The sequence below is a fragment of the Acipenser ruthenus genome, chromosome 13 (genome assembly GCF_902713425.1).
Source record: "Acipenser ruthenus chromosome 13, fAciRut3.2 maternal haplotype, whole genome shotgun sequence".
NCBI classification, from domain to species: domain Eukaryota; kingdom Metazoa; phylum Chordata; class Actinopteri; order Acipenseriformes; family Acipenseridae; genus Acipenser; species Acipenser ruthenus.
The window spans coordinates 1,028,428-1,050,103 of NC_081201.1; the positions used below are offsets into that span (position 1 = coordinate 1,028,428).

General features: G+C 46.0%; 2 protein-coding genes across 4 annotated transcripts in view; one reads left to right on the forward strand and one right to left on the reverse strand.

Moving 5' to 3' along the window:
• Positions 1-14,385, reverse strand: part of LOC117418322 (coronin-7) — a 64,664-nt gene extending 50,279 nt beyond the window's left edge. For both annotated transcript variants that reach the window (XM_059035395.1, XM_059035396.1), the window contains exons 1-5: positions 11,666-14,385; positions 10,695-10,775; positions 10,136-10,206; positions 9,378-9,454; positions 5,656-5,706 (exon numbers count right to left, since the gene is read on the reverse strand). In XM_059035395.1, the coding sequence (XP_058891378.1) occupies positions 5,667-5,706; positions 9,378-9,454; positions 10,136-10,206; positions 10,695-10,775; positions 11,666-11,840 (444 nt within the window). In that variant the 5' untranslated portion in view covers positions 11,841-14,385 and the 3' untranslated portion in view covers positions 5,656-5,666. The remainder of the gene's footprint in view (positions 1-5,655; positions 5,707-9,377; positions 9,455-10,135; positions 10,207-10,694; positions 10,776-11,665) is intronic.
• Positions 14,386-14,657: 272 nt separating this feature from the next.
• Positions 14,658-20,988, forward strand: LOC117418387 (dnaJ homolog subfamily A member 3, mitochondrial). 2 transcript variants are annotated; one of them, XM_034925936.2, is made up of 12 exons: positions 14,658-14,916; positions 15,871-16,007; positions 16,188-16,271; positions 16,580-16,783; positions 17,084-17,236; positions 17,445-17,592; positions 17,719-17,783; positions 18,147-18,275; positions 18,675-18,790; positions 19,386-19,483; positions 20,030-20,153; positions 20,582-20,988. In XM_034925936.2, exons 1-11 carry the CDS (start codon positions 14,712-14,714, stop codon positions 20,137-20,139), a joined length of 1,449 nt encoding a protein of 482 aa, XP_034781827.1. In that variant the 5' UTR covers positions 14,658-14,711; the 3' UTR covers positions 20,140-20,153; positions 20,582-20,988. The 2 variants fall into 2 exon arrangements, with proteins under 2 accessions (XP_034781827.1, XP_034781826.1); XM_034925935.2 differs by lacking the exon at positions 20,030-20,153 and having other exon boundaries at positions 14,660-14,916.
• The last annotated feature ends 688 nt before the right edge of the window (positions 20,989-21,676 follow it).

The following is a 21,676-nucleotide window of genomic DNA, read 5'->3' on the forward strand; positions in this document are numbered from 1 at the left end:
TGATCCATTGAATATCTTTCTGACTGCGCCCTTTCTTTGTGGAAATGTGGCATGCCAGCTTGTTCTAACACGTGGCTGCCAGTGGAACCCAGCCACTCAGCACTCCACAAAGCTCAGCTTTGAAAGGAGGCAATGCTAGTCGACTGCACAGGAATGGATCAAAACTGCTGTGCAGTGGGAGGCTCCCTTCCATCCCTGATCAGAGACACAGGTTAAAATGTAATAGGATCCCCACCCATCGATAGTTTTCTTCTTCTGTCTAGAGACATATTAAGGCAGACTAATCAAGATTATATAACGACACCATTATTATCACCTGCTCAATTACAATAGAATGTAGGGTTTTATATCACACTGTGAGTTTTATGCTATGTTTGTTTGTTTCACTTTGTTTAACTTTGACACCCTGGGGTATTAGCTTGAGGGAGGGTGTGGAGGGTTTGCCCCCAGGTGGCGTGCAGATGGGTTGATTCGCTGGAAACAAATGCGCTAATGAGAAAAACACGTGGGGTGAGCGCAGGGAGCAGTTACTTCAGGTCAGGAGTGAAGTGTGCTGGCAGAGTCACAGAGATCCTGTTTGCAGTGAGTGTCTAAACTGAGAGTGCCCTGTTGCTCCCAGTGCTTCCAGCTCCCACAGTAATGAAGCTGAAGTTTATGGTGAAAGGAGTACGCAAGGAAGGCCGGACAGGGGTGGGGGGTTCTGGTTACACATTGCGATCTGAGTGCGTAACAGTGGTTCTGGAACCAGAGCAGGTTCCTTCCAAACATGTGCACAGCAGACGCAGCCCTTTCTTTCACTTGCCAATAATTACGACATTTTTAAGCAAGTTACATCCAACCTAACGTTTACATCACAAGAGGCCCCTTCATATGTCTTCAGGGGTGTGGGGGGGTTATGGAAAACACACGGGGAGGTTGAAGTAAAACAGGACAAAAACAAATCTGAATTTGGTTTTTCACCCCAGCCCACAGAACAAACAGAAGCAGTGATACGCACAGCGCAGTGTGTGCGGTTTAGGAAATGGGACTGTTAATGACTGCTTGTTTAGCTGCCATTCCTATAATAACCCCTTCACAGCCAGCATCTCCAGCCAGCTCTCAAACAATGAGAGAGGAAGCTGCCTTCTGCCTAGACAGAATCACAAGTACCGGGCTTGAGTGCATCTCATACAGAAGCTCCCAACATGTTTAAGGCTCAGCTATTTAATTAGCTTACTTTAAAGGCCTCCACTCTTCCCGAGGGGTCTGTGATTTCCCATGGAGACGCTACAGTGCCTTTATTCAGTGCTGGCTTGGACAGTCTTGTTTACAGTGAGATTCGGGGGCCTCTCTCTCAGACGCCAGTACCCCGGGCTCCATTAAGAAATGTTTCCATGGCAAACACACACACGTCAGTCAATCTCCCCGCTTCTTACTGCATTTGTCTGTCAGTTTTAATATAAGGCCTCAGTCTGAACCAATTAAAACTGTTCAACTGTTTCAACAAGCAGAACGTAAGTCACCCAAATCAGCCCGGGGTTCCGCTGTGCAGCTCATATACAGCAGAGTGCCTGTCAAGTCAAACTTCGCAAGGTGCTGAATACAGCAGCTTTAAAAAAGGCACAGACACAGCATCTGGGTGTCTATTTGTCTGCAAGATCCTCAAATCGTACCATTTATCCTGGGTCTGAATGGTGCCTACCACTGATCTCCTGGAGAGAGTGGTTCCTCGAGTGGTCACAGCAATTCAGTCTACAAAGCAAAAGTTTCCCCTTTTGCCATGTTTTAATAAAATATCCACAGCCTTATAAACATGTTACATGCGTAAGTTATTTTAAATTAAACGAATCTGTTGCTAATTAACGCTAATTGCTTAAGCTGCTGCAAGACAGTGAGCGGTAACGAAGTAGGAAACGGAGTGTGAAACGATCTCCCCTCCCCCAGCAGGATTAAAGGTGCAGCTCTAATCTCCACTCATGGGTTGTGCTCAGGACTTGAACCTGTGAGAAGAAAGGAATTGCCCCCTTTCCATTAGACATGAAACTGAGCTTCGCGGATGTCAGCGATCCCGAGTAATGAGCCAAAGTAAATGACGAGACTGGGCTGAGCCGAAACGTGATCTGATAGCCTCTCCACACCAGCACGGGGGCCACACCTCACTGCAACAGAGCGGGCCTTCTCAAACAGACCCTGTCAAAACACGTCCAAGGGAAATAAACGGAAAATAAAAAGAGGGGCCCAACAGCTTTAAATCGGCACAGACCGTGCCCCACCCCTTCAAAAAAAAGAATCTTCTCATTTCACAAAAACCATGAATTTTGGCCAAGATTCTAAAAAATATTCCCTTTCCTGCCTGCCTCTTGCCAAAACGCAACACACAGCTCCTTCTCTCAAAGTAGCGGTGTCCTGAAACTCTCACGGGTATTCTGAGCTCTGGAATTTAAAACACTCGCACACAAGCACCACATGGAGATAGATACTCTTTTGACATAAAATAACACTTGTGTGATCTCACCTTTTCCGGCTATTAATCTCAACCAGCAGGCTGGAGGCACAGCTCAGTAATCTCACTCAACAAGAGCTGAGCCAGGAGCAGAGCAAGCCGGCTCAAACATCAGCTGGAATCTCTAGAGCAGGTAGCCTGCTCTCTGTGCAGAATTCAGAACTTCTAACACAGCGCTGGAACCCTAGATATATACAAGGAAAAGATACTTACAACATACAAGGGAGAAATCTTAAAGTCTCCTGAGCCGTCTCTCCTTGCAGTGGTTTTGTTTGCGGACCACCTGAATTTTTTTTTTTTATCTCGGCGGACCACACAATAAACAGTATAGCTGGCTGTTTTTATCATTTTCTCCCAATTTAGAATATCCAATTATTATTTAAGCTCGGCTCACCACTACCACCCCTGCGCTGACTCAGGAGCGGTGAAGACGAACACACGCTGTCCACCGAAGTGTGTGCCGTCAGCCGACCGCTTCATTTCACTCTGCAGACTCACCATGCAGCCACCTCGGAGCTACAGCGTCGGAGGACAACGCAGCTCTGGGCAGCTTACAGGCAAGCCCGCAGGCGCCCGGCCAGACTACAGGGGTCGCTGGTGCGCGGTGAGCCGAGGACACCCTGGCCGACCTTGTTAGTGACCTGGCATTTTTAAATGCTTGGTCACTAACAAGGCAAACATTGCAGGCTGTGTCAGTTCTGTTTACGGAGTGATTGAGACCAGCTTCATTCATTTTAGTTAATTACAATAAATGGAAACGTTGAAAAACTCCACTTTAATGTTTACAACAAATATAACCTTGTTTGAGGGACAATTTCTTCTCCAAAGCAGAAGGTTAAATAATAAAAATGTAATTTTTTTTTATATTATATATATATATATATATATATATATATATATATATAGTATCTGTTTTATAAGCGGGACAAAACTCAGCTTTGCATCATGCCTTCAACCCAACTACTGCCATATGTTAATGCAACACAACGCATGCCCTGTCGTGTGTTATCCCCTACTTTACAAGCTGCTGTTGAGTGCACGTGAGCGCAATACACGAACACTCCCTAGTAAAGACATTTTAGACACTCCAAAACTATATATACCTGTTTTTTTAACTTGTATGCATGTATGCATTTTTTTCCTGCTTCTGTAGCTGAGTTTTTAAGGTCTCAAATCTTGGGTTTGCCATGGGATCTATAAACTATGCTGCCGCTTCCTTTCTGTAATTATGTATCCTTTCCACGGACCACCTGAAGGGAGCCGGCGGACCACAGATTGAAAAGCGCCGGCTTAGGGGATTCGCAAAGCAAGGTTCACCGCTGATGAATCAGTAACGATGCTGGTGTCAACACCATGAAAGAATAGGTCACTTTTGACCTGCCCCTACAGAAAAAAACAACAGCATCTCATACTGTGGCACAGAATGCCCGTGCACAGTTTCAACAATGCCGGAAAAATGGCTCAGTCCATTAGGTGTCATCAAATTGAAGAATGTGGCCGAGGGGGGTTTAATCCTCTCCGAAACAGAGGACTGTGGCGATTCGCAATAACTGTAACTCTCAGATATTCATATACAATCGATCTTATTTTAAAACCTTGATCCCTTGTGCTTTCAATCAGCATGTGGCAGAAGCATGCTTATCTGGATCAGAAGATTGAACTGTACCAAATCACCAAACAAACAACAGCTACTGGCAAGATATTTTCTGGCATGTGGTATAAATAATCGCAGACAGCTTTCAGTTTTCATGAAGCTTTCCCGACAGAGGCGCTGTAATTCTGATCCCAGATAGGGTTAGTCAAGCAGGTTTCAAGGGAGGAGGCCCCCAGCTGAACTGGTTCATAAAGACCAAGGATGGTTACAGCTTTTAAAAGTGCAGCGTCAATGACTTTCGCTGGCAGGCGAGACTCTCATTTGGGTTAAAGCATAATTCGGTTTGTAACCTCTTAATACTTAGCGAGCGAGCTAACCTGCCAAAAACAGCCTGGCCTAAATAACTCCCGAGGTCCTGCCAGAGGAGCGTTAACCCCCGAGAGGCTACCCCCTCCCCCTCCAATCAAACAAACAAAAAAAAAAAACTGCCAATGACGGAGTAAATAGCTTTGAGAATCTAACCCGACATGTCTTTGCATCTTCTTCATGTAATGTGGGGTGGCACCTCCCGTTTTCAATTACACAGCATCACAGCATTACTGAATTTCAGCAGAAACAGAAATCGAAGGATGCACCCACCCCAGTTATCTGTTGAATGATAAATTGCCCCATTATGCGAATTCCCCGTTTTCTAAATCTGGTTGCGTTTATGGATTAAGATCTATCAACTCAGACAACCACAGGCTTCCAAAAACAGACATGTGGTGCCAAGACCCTTGCTTACAGAACTCTGCTCCACATTACTGCAATCTGCTGCCAGCTCAACCGGAAGCAGTGCCTTGCTCTGGGCCTGTCTAAACACTGGTTATTAGGTTTCTTGAAAGCACAGTGCGATGTGTACAACGCACAACCATGCCCTGTGTATTGCATGAAACAGATTGGCAAGTGGAGGATTGTGCAGAAATGAGCGTGAGATTCTTTCTTGAGAGGCTGATAATCTTATACTGAGACACTAAATGTCATCCTCATGAAGGCACAGGGCTTCCAAAAAACCCGGCTGGCATTCCGGAAGTCCCGTTGGATAAATGTTGTTTATCCTACAGCCGAAGGTCGTTCCCAACACAGGAATCAAGGAACTGACATGTGCCAAATAAACAAACAAGGTTATAAAAAGAGGGTTGATCTCCCAGCCAGCTCTGTCCACGTCAGCCCCCCGAGCACGGAGCGCTCCTGCAGTCTCACAGCCTAATTCTCAGGGTCCTTCCCAAAGAGGTGCCTGAACTCTACTTTGGGAACGCGACCCCCTCCTTGTGCCCGGGCACTGGGAAAGCATGCTGGCAATGCCCCCCCCCCCCCCCCCACCTGTGATGGAGGCCTCCAAACTGGACACAACGCCGATTTCCAGATGCCTCCCCTGCAGTGTTGGAAGTAAGACTCCTCTTGCATTGCAGTATCACCCATTCCAGGTTTTAACATGTGCTTGATTAGCCCCAGTGGATAGGTTCCAAGCTCAGGTGTGTGTTATTTAACTTCCATCTGCGTGATGATACAGTACCCGCTGAGGAGAGAGGCTTGTTACCTGCACTGCTGTCAGCTGAGCCCTGGGGTCAAAGATCCGCAGCTTCTTGTCCTAAAAGGAAATAAAACAGTCAGTTAATAAAGAGCCTCTCTTTGCAGGTTTTTCACACAAAGGATTTCATGCAAACGTCCCATTGGTTTGTCTGTACCGATTGATAAAAGTCTTATAATAATATACAGATGATTCGACTGATTTCACGGCCCCAGTACATTCTATGATACTCAGATCTGCCTTTGCCGGCAACCTGTAATACATTTCTAAAAAAGCTTTGGGACAAGTTCACAAAGAATTTAATCCCAGTGCTGTCCAAAAAAGGAACTATCGAATCCAGAAACGGGGTTCATTTCCAGAAACGGGGCTCTCGGTTCCAGAAACGGGGCTGTTGAAACTATGTTTTACTCCGCATGTGCTGTCTATTGCTTCTGCTGATACTTTCCTCTGGTACAGACCCTGGAAACGTTCCTCTTTCACCCAGCACAAAAATCACTAAACCGAGAACAAAATGTGAGCCTGATATACACAACAGTCCAATCTGAAGACACAGAGAGCCTTTTCAAGGACAAGCTGAACCGCAGCGAGCTGAATGAGGAACCAGGCCCCAGTGCAGAGCACCTCCACGCCCCCTGGGCATTTGGGGGGGACCCCCCCTGGGCTCTGGGGCGCTCTACCTGGCCCTCTCCCTGACCTCCGCTGCACTTAGCTCCAATGAGCTTGGCATGATGGTCATCATTACGAAACTGCTGTTACCACTGGCACCAAAATACTAATTAGCACCAAAGAAATCAGATTTCTGGAAAAGCTATTGCTGACAGCTCAATGGGTCCTGCGATTGCCTGCTGTAGTTTAAAAAAACAGCATTATTCCATATTCTGTAAATCACAACAACATATAAATATATCTCAGAACATTCTTACATCATACATAGTTGGGATCTTTAAGGAAAACCCTAGAAAAAAACAAGTTGACATTAACCAGCTGTGTACTGATTTACACGCTAGCCGAAGAGTTTGTCTGCTTGACAAGTTTTTGAAAAGTTTTACCTCTTACATACACGGCTGATAACTGCAGTCTTATTAGATTTAGGCATTCAAGCCGTCACAAACTGAGGCCTGGCTGTTTCCTTTCCCATAGAAACTCGCTGCAATGCCTTTGTTCAGCCATCGCTCTCAGGCTCCGTTTACAGTAACTCAAGAGTCACGGCTGTTTTTATTAACCTGCTTGGATCTGCATGCTTCAGTTCCGTGGTTACCCAGGCAACCCCATCCATCCACTATGAGTGACACGTGCCTTATTACACCAAGCATGGATTAGGGTGTTATGGGATGAGCTGTCTTCAGACTACCACTGGAAAAAACCCACTAACATATGAACTTCACTACACTGTATGATGACCCCACTGTCTCTGCCATCATAACCCTGCTACTCATAAGCGTTTCAGATCAGTTTCGGAATGCTAGCTAACAAAAGCAATACACTTTTTAGTGTACACAATGTATTAGTGTGCGTTGCAGGGATGGAAATAAGACTCCTATTGCGTAGCAGTTTCATCCATTCCAGGTTTTACAACAAGCTTGATTAGCCCCAGTGTGCAGGTAGTCTCTTGTTAAACTCATCCTGCTGTGCAATGGGAGTCTTATTTCCATCCCTGTGATGTTCTGTATTTTATATATATTTATTTGATGTTAAAAAGGGGATAGCTAGCTCTATCACAGCAGCAGAATGCATGCAGCTATGATAGACTTGTTCCTCTGTGATTTAACCAGACTGCTTTGTGTTTTGTACATTACTGGAACGAGCTGCCCTTTGATCACTGACATATTCCAGGCGCTTTTAAATTGTTTAACTTTTGTAATACAAAATCGCAAGATCCGGAGGATTAACTTTACATCTGGACTGTTTACTCTATCTCGTTTGTATTATTTTGTAACTTTTTCCCCTCAGTAAATATCCTTGTTATTATCTGTGAACTCTGCACGCATGTAATTAAAAGAAAACGTGCCAGGGGCATCAAAAAATAGATTTATTTATTTATAAATGCAACAGGGAATCGGAAAATAACTTTAATTCAGCTCCTCCGCCTCTCTACTGTGGGAGGGAACAGAAAAACAGCTTTATTTTAAAAAGCCAAAAGAGAGAGAACAAAAGGGAGAGTGTATGTGAGAGACAGAGAGAGAGGAGAGCGAGAGAGGAGAGAGAGAAGAGAGAGAGGAGAGAGAGAGAAGAGAGAGGAGAGAAGAGAGAGGAGAGAGGATAGAGAGGAGAGAGGAGAGAGAGAGAAGAGGAGAGAGAGAGAGGAGAGAGGAGAGAGAGGAGAGAGAGAGGAGAGAGGAGAGAGAGAAGAGAGAGAGGAGAGAGAGAGAAGAGAGAGGAGAGAAGAGAGAGGAGAGAGGAGAGAGAGGAGAGAGGAGAGAGAGAGGAGAGAAGAGAGAGAGAGAGAGGAGAGAGGAGAGAGAGGAGAGAGGAGAGAGAGAGAAAGAGAGAGTCATAATTAAAATGCGGTTCAAGATAATCGCGATAATCAGTTTGCCTGCAATGAATCATGTTAAACTCCATTATCAGCCAGCCTTCCCTCCAGTCCTCTCTGCCTCTCTCAGCAGCTTGCACACTCGCTCTTTTGTTAGCCCGGGTCTGTGTTTCAGTTTTAGGTGAGACCTTTCAGTTCAAGTTATCCTTGGCAAACCGTTCTTCACATGTTCCGTATTATGTGGATTTAAGGAATGTGAAAACGATCTCAATTGCATGCATATGTCGCAGTGTTTATTTGCTTTAATAAGCCAGATCTGGAGATTGAAGGCTATTAAAATTAAATTAGACAAAACCGAAAACAAAAAGCTCTCTCACACACACACCCCTGCTTCCAATTTCACTGCAATTCATCCTGCTTCAGCCAGCAGTGACACCCTGTTCATTACATCAGGGCTGGAGGAGTGTAGGGGCCTGAGCTCAATACAGCAGCAAACAGTTTAACCCAAACTAATATCACTCTGTAGAGCAGCACCCAGGCAGCAAACCTTACATCTGTGTGCAGTAACCCTTCAGAGGAGTCTACCAAAGAAAACCTTACATCTGTGTGCAGTAACCCTTCAGAGGAGTCTACCAAAGAAAACCTTACATCTGTGTGCAGTAACCCTTCAGAGGAGTCTACCAAAGAAAACCTTACAAAGCCACTGGCCCAAATCTAAATGCATTTGACTGAACCTTGAACAGCAAGCTGTAAAAAATTAAAAATTTAAAAAAATGTGGTATTCATCCACAGAAAGTGTAGGATACAGACAAGAGATAATACGATGGTCATATATCGCCATCTCCTGGTGACACACCAATATTACAACACAACTTTCAAACCAGAGGAGTTTAATTACCTCTGGAGAGAAAATGACTTGACTGGCTGCCCTAGTTAACCACAGTCAGTGTGTACAGTTATTACGCACTGCTTCTCAATAATAATAACAATAATCATAATAAAAGGAATATAATGTACACCCAACTAATAATCCTATAATTCCTTCCAGGTTTTTTTGGCGCCAGGGTTCATGCAGTTCTGAGATGAAGTTGTTTATGTTTTTAGCTACCGATGGCCCAGCACAGTCTAATTATCATACATCTTATAACTGTAACTAAGAAGGCTCTAGACTCGTGCAGCTCAGATCTGAACGTTTACAACTGATAATAATATTCCTTCTAATAATAATAATAATACACTTGCCCAGCGCAGGACTTACCTTGCAGGACGTGGCGAGGAGAGAGCCATCCTGTTTCCAGGAGAGGCTCTGAATCTGGTCTCCGTGATCCTCCAGGGCTGAGATAAAGCAAAGAGAGGAATGAGAGAGGAAACACTGGACAGGATCTGATGAATAATGATACATTCACGATAATAGTTATCTACGACACAGGAAGAAACAGCAGCCACTGTACCTACAATATCTCAGCACTGAAGCCATTGAGAAAGACTAGTCAAAATGTTTCTCATTGAATTTATTTTGGTGTTTCTAGGTTTACAGTTCAATTCAACGTTATTCTCTGACACGTCTGTTACTGTAATACAGTTCAATTCAACGTTATTCTCTGTGATACGCGCCTGTTACTGTAATACAGTTCAATTCAACGTTATTCTCTGACACGTCTGTTACTGTAATACAGTTCAATTCAAAGTTATTCTCTGTGAGACACGCCTGTTACTGTAATATAGTTCAATTCAAGCAACTGGCAGGAGACACCACAGGGATGGAAACGAGGCTCCCGTTGCACAGCAGTCTGAATAATTCCTGGTTTTACTAGGAGCTTGTTACCTATACGCTGTGGCTAATCAAGCTCCTAGTAAAACCCGAATGGGTGAAACTGCTCCACAACAGGAGTCTTATTGCCACCCCTGCATCAGGAGAGGGAGTTCTTCTTGGTTTTTCACAGCTCATGAGCTGGGAGAGTTCAGCATGTCTCTCACTCAGCGAAGCAGGGATGATGCTGCTCAAGCTCTACTCACAGCTTCATCAGCAGAGCATGTAGACAGCAGGAAGTCATCGAACGGAGAAAAGTCAAAATCTGTCACCAGGTCTAAAGAAAACAATGAGAAATGCAGGAATACAATTCTGATACAAGTCACTGTAAATGAGCGTCTTCACCACAATTTCTGAATGAAATAACCAGATGAACACGGTTTAGATGGAGGACTGTTGCAGTGGAGTAAAAAAACGAAACCTACAGAAAGGAAGCACCTGCTTTTTCTTTTTTTTGGGGGGGGGGGGCTCTATTTAGAGGGCTGGGAAAACGTTGCTTTTAGGAATTCATACAACATAAGCTGAGCAAGATCAATGGTGCTTATAATGAGCTCAGATATTACTGCGCATTCGCTCCATTTAGCATGAAGGTATAATAAAGTGAATTAATCAGCCGGCACACTGAACACGTTAGCTATGCAGAGCTCATCTTTCTGCTACAATGAAGTAAGCTGACAAGGCATTCACCCCCAAAGCTGGTTCACAAGACTATTCCAAATCTCCCCAGAGAGGATATTCTCCACCCCCTCCCTCTCCTCCTCCTACCTGCGTGACAGTGCAGCTGAGACACAGAGTGCTTCTCTTCATTCCCATTGTCCAGAGACACCAGACCCAGCACTCCGCCACCTGCAACGAGACGAGAGCACACTGTTCACATCGGAGCAGCTTTCCCAGCACAGGGACTGGGACAAGATACAGCCTTCCCAGCACAGGGACTGGGACAAGATACAGCCTTCCCAGCACAGGGACTGGGACAAGATACAGCATTCCCAGCACAGGGACTGGAGATCAAGATAGAGGTGGCCTTCCCAGCACAGGGACTGGAGATCAAGATAGAGGTGGCCTTCCCAGCACAGGGACTGGAGATCAAGATAGAGGTGGCCTTCCCAGCACAGGGACTGGGACAAGATACAGCCTTCCCAGCACAGGGACTGGGACAAGATACAGCATTCCCAGCACAGGGACTGGAGATCAAGATAGAGGTGGCCTTCCCAGCACAGGGACTGGAGATCAAGATAGAGGTGGCCTTCCCAGCACAGGGACTGGAGATCAAGATAGAGGTGGCCTTCCCAGCACAGGGACTGGGACAAGATACAGCCTTCCCAGCACAGGGACTGGGACAAGATACAGCATTCCCAGCACAGGGACTGGAGATCAAGATAGAGGCAGCCTTCCCAGCACAGGGACTGGAGATCAAGATAGAGGTGGCCTTCCCAGCACAGGGACTGGGGGCTTTTTTCATAAAGTTTCTTCCGATACTTTGTGCACTTTGTAATTATATATTTTTTTCCCTCATTTTGTTCTGTGGTCACATGCATTATGAACAGCTGGGTTTGAGCCAGCTTCCGAGTACAAACAGTTATCCTTTATTGTTTAAATAAACCAACTGGACCCCTGGCCAGGTCTTAAAGCACTGAATCAATTCATTAGACCTGTGAAACCTGGAGTGGACCAACACTCAGAGCTGGAATCTGTAAGGCCATTGAACCATGAAAAGGGCTGCTGGCCGTGCTTACCGCCCTGCTCCGTGTTGAAGGCGATCAGGCTGCAGCTGGATTTGATGTGGTTCCCACAGGAGGCAGCTGAGCCAGCCCGCACATCGCTGATCCACTCCTGGGGAGAGAAGCAGAGCTGTGAGCATGGAGGGACTGGGGCATCATGCAAGCAAACATCACGCTTTATCTGATGCATTTCGATGGTACTGAATGCTATGCAAGGTTTTACACTCTTAGTGGTTTTTGCTGTGCAGAAGGTCACATGGACTGATTGTACTGCAGCTAATCCACTGGAGTGAAACCGAGCTGAAGCTTAAGTATACAGATCCTATTCCTGCCCTAGACTGGAATCGTCTGCTTTTAAAAAAATGCAAAGCTTTTGCACCTTACTGCAGAGATGCAACGAAATTGCTTCACCCAGGATTTGCTGAATTCGGGGAATTCTGCACAGACAAACACCTAAATTAATCACGAGGCTGCTTGTACACCACTAACCTGTGCAGGCAGGAACTGTACCTCAGAAGAAACCACTTAGACAGAGACCTGTCTGTGAAGTTGTTAGGTGCACTTCAGGGCTAGAACATGCACATACATCACCAACAGGCTTCATCTGTGAACTGCGCTGTCAATAACAATCTGGATTTGTCTTTGTGAATGCAGTTATTATGCAATACCTGCAGCTTTCTCCTATTATTATTATTATTATTTATTTATTAGCAGACGCCCTTATCCAGGGCGACTTACAATTGTTACAAGATATCACATTATACATTATTTCACATTATACAGATATCACATTATTTTACATACAATTACCCATTTATACAGTTGGGTTTTTACTGGAGCAATCTAGGTAAAGTACCTTGCTCAAGGGTACAACAGCAGTGTCCCCCACTGGGGATTGAACCCACAACCCTCCGGTCAAGAGTCCAGAGCCCTAACCACTACTCCACACTGCTGCCCGCTCTCCTACCTCTCACCCAGGTCACAGGCAGTACAGGGTTTCAATCAGGTGCTAAATAACGACAGTATCCGTTCGTGTTGCTTTCTGAAGACGGCACGCACAGCCCTGAAGGGTTCAGATGCTCAAGCCTGTGTGTACGAGGACTGTGTACGCCTCACTCTATCACCGAAACCCCAGGGACTGGAGTCAGCCAGGACGCCTACTCACAGGATTTCCCATCATTCCCAGGAGATCCTTTTTATTCCTCAGGGGCATGTTCGGGCAAGTCCAGGGTGGGAGAGGCACAGGCTTGAGAGCTTAGCGGACTTCTGCTAAATATATTTTTACATGGACGTGTCACAACACACACTCTTGCAAGGATGCATGGTCTGATTTGACAAGTTTTTTCTCCACTGCTTGCACAACTTTTTTTTTTTTTGTAAAAACAAAACAAAACTAAACCTGTAGAAACTGATACTGTAGTGGTTCCCAGTTTTTAGTTTTTGCAAAATGTGGTGTAATCATTGCACAGGAACAAAATCTTATTACAAACCTCAAGGATCAGATTTAGGGTTAAACTTGGAATTTGGAAAGGTTCACTGTAACCGCAGAAGAGCAATCAAGTACAAAAAATAATTATAAGAAAACACTCAGGGATATACAAACCAGTGTATAACAGCAATAACACACTCCTCAGCATGCACTGCCCTGTGGCAGCCTGGGACACTGATGCCACAGTCAGTTAGCTGGTACAGTAAATGCCCTGTGTTAAGAGTTAAGGGGTACATTGGAAGTTGCAGAGACTTAATACAAAAGTTTACCTTAAGAAATAATTAATAATAACAGAAAGGAACACCTGCAAAAAAAACCCTTCTAAGTTATCGGAAGGGACTAAGTCTTCCTGTGGATGGAGGTGTACAGTACGGCCAGGTTTATCGTAGGAGGTTTCCAGCTTGCATCATCTGCAGCATCTCTTCAGGAAAGGACTGTGGAAACGACAGTGAGGTGCAATCTCTGACTCGTGTTTTCAATCAACAGCACAGGAGGAACTTCAGTCTAACACACACTGCTGCAGACACAGCTCAGCACAGCGGGTCGCTGCAGTGCTCTGGGGTTCAGCGTGTCTGAGGGGGTACTCAACCACATACAAAACAGTACAGAGAGTATATGAATGAAACGAAACCATATTACTGTATTAGACCGTTACTAGTGTTTGCGACGGTCTCGTTTCGAATTCATGTGGGAAATTCTTCCAAACTGCCAGCCGGTTTCAGGAGCATGCTTTCACATAGACAATATGAATTGCATGCGACTGTTGATTTACTTAGTTTAACATCCTACCATGCAATCTGCAGTATATCAGCTCGAATCTCAACTGCACAGTCATATACATAATGCACTGTAAATTAATGAGGAATTCGCAATGCACAGAGCTCAAATTCGATCTCTCCTCCCCCCTCCCGTCTTTCTTGGGGATCTTCGGGGTGGTGTTTTTGAATTTGGATGCTTTGAAGCGGTTCATCGTATATTTCCCACGGGTCTCTGTGTAAGCCCTGTGCTTGCTAGCGGCGGATGCGGTCTCCCAGTCCATGGCTTGCACCAGCACCACGCGTACACTGACAGCTCGCCTCGCTCGCAGTTCTATTCAATCGGCGATCATCGGGCTGGGCTCTGAAGTTCAATCGTCACCCACACCCCCTTTTACATTGTTTTACATTGGTTTTAAAATGCAGCGCTTATTTTTTTTAAAACGGTATCAGTTTTTGCCGATACCACAATATAGAGTGGCCTTATAAAGGGGGCACTGTATTATTATTATTATTATTATTATTATTATTATTATTATTATTATTATTATTATTAATTGTATTATTATTTAGGGGGTCGTACACAATTTAGACGTTACTATGTTTGGGCACTATAGAATTTTCCCAAAAATATAACTAAATTCACAAAATATTTACTAAATATTACTAAATTCACATGCGTGTCTATCTGCCACACCCCCAACACGTGATGAGGTAGAAAGTTCTGTAGCACCTCAACGCATGCGCACATGCGGTGGCGTGGCGTGGACTCTAGTCGCGCCTGCGCACTTCTATTTCCCTTCTCAGTCCTGGTGTAATGATGGCGTCCTGTGCAGTTAGCTGTTCTGCACGCTGGGTCTCCGTAGCTGTCTCGACCGGGCAGCGCCGGGCTTGTTCCCGGCTTGTCTCCGCAACGAGGATACCTCGCTCCGTCCACAGCCAGGGCTCACCCGCGGGTGTGCTGCAGTACCGGTGCGGGGGGACAGGAGTCGGGACAGGCTTGACATTGAGAGGGCTGACAGGTGAGTGTGGTCGCCGGCTGGAGATAAATTGCAGCCCCAGGGCCTCAGCTTTGTGTGGGGCGCTTAGACACGTGGAAAACACCCAGTAATCGTGAACCTCTGCTCGGTACAGAGCTGCTTTCTTATTAAGTAATACGGAGAGATGATGGGCATCACATTCGATCCCCCTCAGCTGTTGTCCATGCGCTGCGTTGTAGATTTCCTGCATTGTGATTTTATTGTTTTCATGGGGACTTGTCAGATCTCTCTCTTTGAATGATTGAACGCGGACAGCAGTAACTTCGTTCTGGCCTGCAGGGCTGACCCCCGGTTCATTCTGTGACCTAGAATAGCAGCGGACCAGACTTGTTTTGATTAGTGGGACTGTAGTGGATAAAGATGCAGACGCCCCCTCTTTCTAATCATTCCCTACACCAGAGAATCCATGTGTTGATAAGTCAAGTCAGTGCCGTGTACAGTACAGCGAGGGGCTGGATCTGTCGTGGCAAATAATTGATAGCTGGAAGGTTAAGCGTTGCAGCTTCAGCCGGGTTAAAAAGACTGCGTGGCGTTGAGATTTGCGCAAGCAGAACTGTGCAGACAAACACGCTGTATTATTTTGTTTTCGAATTCAGTGGATGAGGAAACTCGGGCTGTGCTGAGTGCATCGCATTCACCCGCATTCTGTACTACAGTATGATGTACGATCCTTCATCTTCCATAGGTCAGCCTGCCTGCACTCGCTTTAGGTGGCAGCCCTGCTTCCCAGTGCTGCTTTAAACCTGCTTGCCCCTTGGACATTCTAGAAGCCAAACTGTTACACACATGGCTTTGGGAAACCTGCAGCATGTGGAGATATGTATATATTTGGTTGACCTGAATCCTGCTGTTATTAAGCTGACAAGGTGAGACCTGACCGATTTGAAATCTCTCTCTCTCTCTCTCTCTCTCTCTCTCTCTCTCTGCTCTTTACAGGACTGGGTGCCCCCAGTGCAATCAGTGCTGCTTCCTTCCACACCAGTGCCTCCCATCCCAACAAGCAGGACTTCTACCAAGTGCTGGGGGTGCCGCGCTCCTCCACTCAGAAAGAGATCAAGAAGGCGTATTACCAGGTAGGAGGGAAACGCTCTGAGCAACAGGCTGGGCTCCACGCATTAGCCCACACTGCCTCCAGTCCCTCAGTGCTGGGGCACTCTGTTTTCCCGAGTCCCTGGCTACAGTCCCATGCACAGCCTCCTGGATGAAGTCCCTTTGCTGACACTGTCTTTGTGCTTCTCTCCTCTTCTCTGTAGCTTGCTAAGAAGTACCATCCAGACACAAACAAGGATGACCCTCAGGCCAAAGAGAAGTTTGCCCAGCTGGCTGAAGCATACGAGGTAACTGTGCTTGTGTTGTGCATATAGTACTGTATTAATCCAATATAGTGTGTTCGGCATAGTACTGCATTCAATATTGTATGTTCATAACAAAATATCAAAGCAATAAAAAATAAAACGTATTTTAAAAAAAAGTCTTTCCATAACATTTTCCAGGATATTAAAGTGCTTTTAAGAAATGCCAGTCAGTGTTTTCTCTGCATCACTTAGTCCATTGACTTCTATAATAAAAGAACCATTAAAGCAGATTAGCTGACTCTCAAGGAGATGAATGGAGAGGTTCTCACACTGCGCCCGCCCTTCTGCAGGTGCTGAGTGACGAGGTGAAGAGGAAGCAGTATGACACCTACGGGTCTGCTGGGTTTGACTCGGGCCAGGCCGGTGCCGGCAGCCAGCAGTACTGGCGTGGTGGGGCCAACGTCGACCCAGAGGAGCTCTTCCGCAAGATCTTCGGGGAGTTCTCGGGCTCGCAATTCGGGAATATGAACTCCATGTTCGACCAGCCGCAGGAGGTGAGGCCCTGGGACCATGTCATTGCTCATTTAAAGGGTCATCTCGTATCATGAACATTACCATAATGTTGTAGTCTCACTTGTTTGTGTGTGTGTGTGTATGTAATGTGGGAGGGGGTGGATCTCTCTGAAATGGCTGTCGCTTGCATTGTGCTGGATACATTGCAATACAGTGGTTGCGCTGTTTTGTCGTGCATTAATCTCGAGGCCATGTTTTATGAAGGAGGTTTACATGTCACGTGACATGTGAGGCTGTGCCCGGTCTCAATGCTGCTCAGTAGTTTGGTTTCTTTTCCCCAGTACATCATGGAGCTGACTTTCATCCAGGCAGCCAAGGGGGTGAATAAAGAGATTGCGGTGAACATTGAAGATTCCTGCCAGCGCTGCGACGGCAAGGGGCATGAGCCGGGTACCAAGGTGCAGCACTGCCACTACTGCAGCGGCACGGGCATGGTGAGTCCACCAGGCACCAGCAAGCCAGAGCAGACTAAACCATGCACTCATCCATAACCTCAAAACACTCTGAACTACAATTCCTGAATTTATTACGTTTCTTTTAGTGTTACTAAATTCCTCACCATCAGGTGTTTGATAGTCTTAATAGCATGACAAAGCGACTGTGCACAGCTTTAACCCTCTCTATCCCCTTTGCCCCGCGCAGGAGACGATAAACACAGGCCCCTTCGTGATGCGCTCCACCTGTCGACGCTGCGGTGGGCGTGGCTCAGTCATGGTCACACCCTGCGTATCATGCCGGGGGTCCGGTCAGACCAAACAGAGGCGGACAGTGGTGGTGCCAGTCCCTGCAGGTGAGGGCTCTGCACTGCCTTAGCTGGAGTAGCTAACACTGGGGTATTTTCTATTGCTCTGGGTTTGGGGATCAGCGCTGACGATGGCAGGTCTGTAACACAGACTTGGGTGTTTGGGTGTTTCAGGGGTGGAGGATGGGCAGACGGTCCGGATGCCTGTCGGGAAGAAGGAGATCTTCATCTCGTTTCGGGTGAGTAGCAGCTGGAAGGTCGGTCACAGCATCTGATCAGGCTCGAGCAGTTCATTGAGTTCTCATCTGACAGAACTAAAGCATGATGCCCTTCAATGGAACGCACGTCTTAAAAGATCCACCCAAGTCCATCGCATTTGAATCGTAGAGCTTTCACCAGGCTTTTCCATTTCTCATTTCAAAACAATCGTTTAAAACATTTCCAAGAATCAGAGACGTTTTCCAGGTTCTACAAACTGTGGAAGTTGCAGGACCTGGAATGGCTCAGACTGTCAGAGATTCCCCTGCCTGGATTCTGCCCACACAGAACCAGCGAGTCTGCCGTGAATAACGCTGTGCCGTGCTCTCTCTGCATTCCTGCAGGTTCAGAAGAGCCCGCTGTTCAGGAGAGAAGGGGCGGACATTCACTCGGACCTCTTCATCTCCATCGCACAGGCGATCCTGGGGGGCACGGCCCGGGCACAGGGTCTGTACGAGACTGTCAATATCACGGTGGGTACCTGCGGCACCACATACACCTCCTGATGGGGCATTCCATGACAGTGTGAGCTCAGCTGTATTGTCCTCTATCGAGCTGCTGATGCTTGTTGATCAGTTCTGTGAATTCGGAGGGGGCTCATCGTCCGCTTCATGTAGATCAGATACTGAAGTTTGTTATGAATGGTATTGATGACTTATCAGTGTAACATAGGTAAGGTTTTGCTTCCCATCCATGTATTGTATTGGTTGCAGCCAGTGTGTGTTTGTTTATTTTTATTTGCAAATGTGAATCTTATAGAAAAGAAAATTCATCATTTAGACGAGGATGTAAAGAGAAACGGCCATGTTTTAAAATTCAGATTGGTGAGACTCCCAGTAGAGTGTGACAGGCTTCCTCTGATCTCCTGACAGATCCCAGCAGGAATCCAGGGTGACCAGAGGATCCGACTGTCTGGGAAGGGGATCCCGCGGGTGAACAGCTACGGATACGGAGATCACTACGTGCACATCAAGATCCGAGTCCCCAAGTAAGAGACTGTCGGGATGACTGGGTGTCTTTACACCCTCGCACCCTCACACCATTGCACCCTCACACTCTCTCACACCATTCCACCCTCACACCCACTCACACTATTGCACCCTCTCACACCCTCACACACTCTCACACCTTTCCACCCTCTCTCACACCCACTCACACCATGGGAGCAGGAGAAATACAGATGCCCAAGTTTTGTAAAGACTGGGAAGAAAACTTAAAAAAAAAAAAGAAAAAAAAAAAAAAGACATCTTCCGTTATGCTGTTTAATTCATTGCAATTGCCAAATGATTCAAGAATTTGAGATAATGGTATTGGTGATAATAGATCTTGAGTTGATACTGTTTAATTAGTTTATGTATCTTATACAAACACTCTTTTAAAGACCTCAAAAGTGGAAATATAAGAAACAATAACTGCTTTATTTATTTATTTATTTTTTTACTTCACAGTTAATATAATAAAACCTATCCAATCTGTTCATTTTTTTAAATCTGGAATTTGGGAATAAAAGTTATTTTCAGTTCTGCTTGGGGAAACCCTCCAGATCAGTGAAATTTAGAGTCTGTTCCTTCCCCTGCCTGCAGGAGACTGACAGACAGACAGCGCTCTCTGGTCATGAGCTATGCTGAGGGTGAGACGGACGTGGAAGGCACGGTCAACGGAGTCACCGACACTGCTGCTGGTGAGTGCTGCCCAGTGCTGCCTACCTGCCTGCCTGCCCCTCGCTTACAGGCAGAAATGCAGTCCTCCAGTACTCCGGTTATGTTTGCATAGTTGTCAGTGTTTTGAATTGTGGCGAGCAGAGTTACAAGTAGTTACAGATGGCATTCAAGGGTTTTGCTAATGAGATAAAAACTGCATAGAGAGGCCTTTAAAAACATCAATTCGAACCCCCTCAGGAAGTGAGAGATGACCCCTCCGCTTCACTGTCCACAATGTAATAGTCTGAGATGACCCCTCCGCTTCACTGTCCACAATGTAATAGTCTGAGATGACCCCTCCACTTCACTGTCCACAATGTAATAGTCTGAGATGACCCCTCCGCTGGGCTGTCCACAATGTAAGTCTGTAGCACGACTTCAAGCAGGCTTGAGAATTCTGCATTGTTCAGCCTTTTTCTCTCTCTTAAAATAAACCGTTTTTTTAAAATAAATAAATACATTTAAAAACTTGCCAGGCAGCGAAAAGGCTGTCCGCAGCCACTGATGCAATGCCTCTTTATGTCCAGGTGGGGGTGCCAAGGGGCAGCAGTCAGAGGCCAGGCAAGAAAGCTCTGCGGAGGGGCAGGACAAGGAGGAGGGGTTCTTCTCCAAACTAAAGCGAATGTTTAGCTCCTGACAGCCCCAGCAGAGGTAGGCCATCTCTCGCGCTGTCTTGTCTCTGTTTTGGGGGTTCGTTTATAGAGCATAAACAAACAAAAAAAAAAGTCACCTTATGAGGGCATTGGCCGTAACGTCACTGTAATGTGTGAAGTCGACAAAGTCCGCACACTAAAACAAACGTGCCTCTCTCCCCCTCCCTGTCCGACCGCCCTTCATCTCGTCTCGCCAGGGCTGCTCCTCAGGGGTGACCCTGGACCTTCCCCTAGGTACACACAGGGTCCCTCCCTAAAACATGTGCAGGAAGCCTCTTTAAAAGATGGGTTAGGAAGCCTGGAAAAGCATGCATTTATTAATGTGATGTTAGGGTCATGTTAATCATTGTGTGTTCAATGATGTCACCAATGGTTCTTTATTTATTTATTTATTTATTTATTTATTTTGCCTCCTTGTGTTTGCAGGGAAGCGGTACACTGGCAGTTAGGCTGTAGGGAGCAGGAAGCCCTTGCTGGTATGGAGGGAGGATTTTTAAACTGGAGGTGCACTGCAGACAGAGTGAACAATAGCTGATACCTGCCGTCCCAACCACACTGCTCTGAGCAGAGTGAAGCTACAGTAATGCTCGCTGACGCCCAACCCGAAAAGGAGACGGCGATGGTGCCCCCGAAATCTAGCAGCGATCTGTCCACAAATCTATACCTGCAGAAAAACCTTCTTTACTATACTTCACCTGACTTCATCCTTGCACACTTTCATTTCCATAACATACATTTTGAAATGTACAGAACGGGGTTATCTCTTGGTGTGAGATTTCTCTATTTTGAGTTTGGAAGAGTATATTAAAATATTTTTCTGTTGGCCCTGCTAATTGTGGATGTATCCCTGTAGCTGTGGCATGTTGTGATATTCTCATTGTGATGCTATATATAAAACATATGCATGCTCCAGAGACAGGTAATGTGAGACGAGGTCTTGAGTGAAAAGGTCGGGCCCCTGAAAGGGGCTTTGGGAACGAAGGCACAGTTCTGGGGCCCGGATCCTCACACAGTGAGCTGGTGCCTGGGTCAGGGTGTCAGACTTGGTCCTAATGAGCCAGACTAGTAGTGGCTGTATGGTTTTGTTGTCGTCTTTGTTCTGTGTGTCCTACAGGTTCTGTTTTTCTTTTAGAATTATCGCCTTATCTGAACATAGTATGTTTGAGGTTCAGGTGCCGGTGTATTTTGTGCTCCAGAAAGCAATACAGATTTATAATGTGCATTTTAGGTCCAGTCCAGGTGCAGGCACAGCACGTAGAACAGAATATCATACCAGCGCGACGCGCAGTACAGTTCGTTCTGGTGTCAGTGTGTACCGTGAGATGGGGTGTAAGAAGACAAGTTTGATTACATTTGGAAGCGTGTCTCCCAAGATCTAGACAGGGCTCCTTTTTAAGTAGGTCATTGTGACTTTGCTTTGTGTCGTTTAGGGAACCTGTCCAGGTATCATGAAAATGGGATGAACGGTTCCTAAGCTATACCTTAGTTGAGTTTGACACCCTTTATAAAGGGTTACCTTAT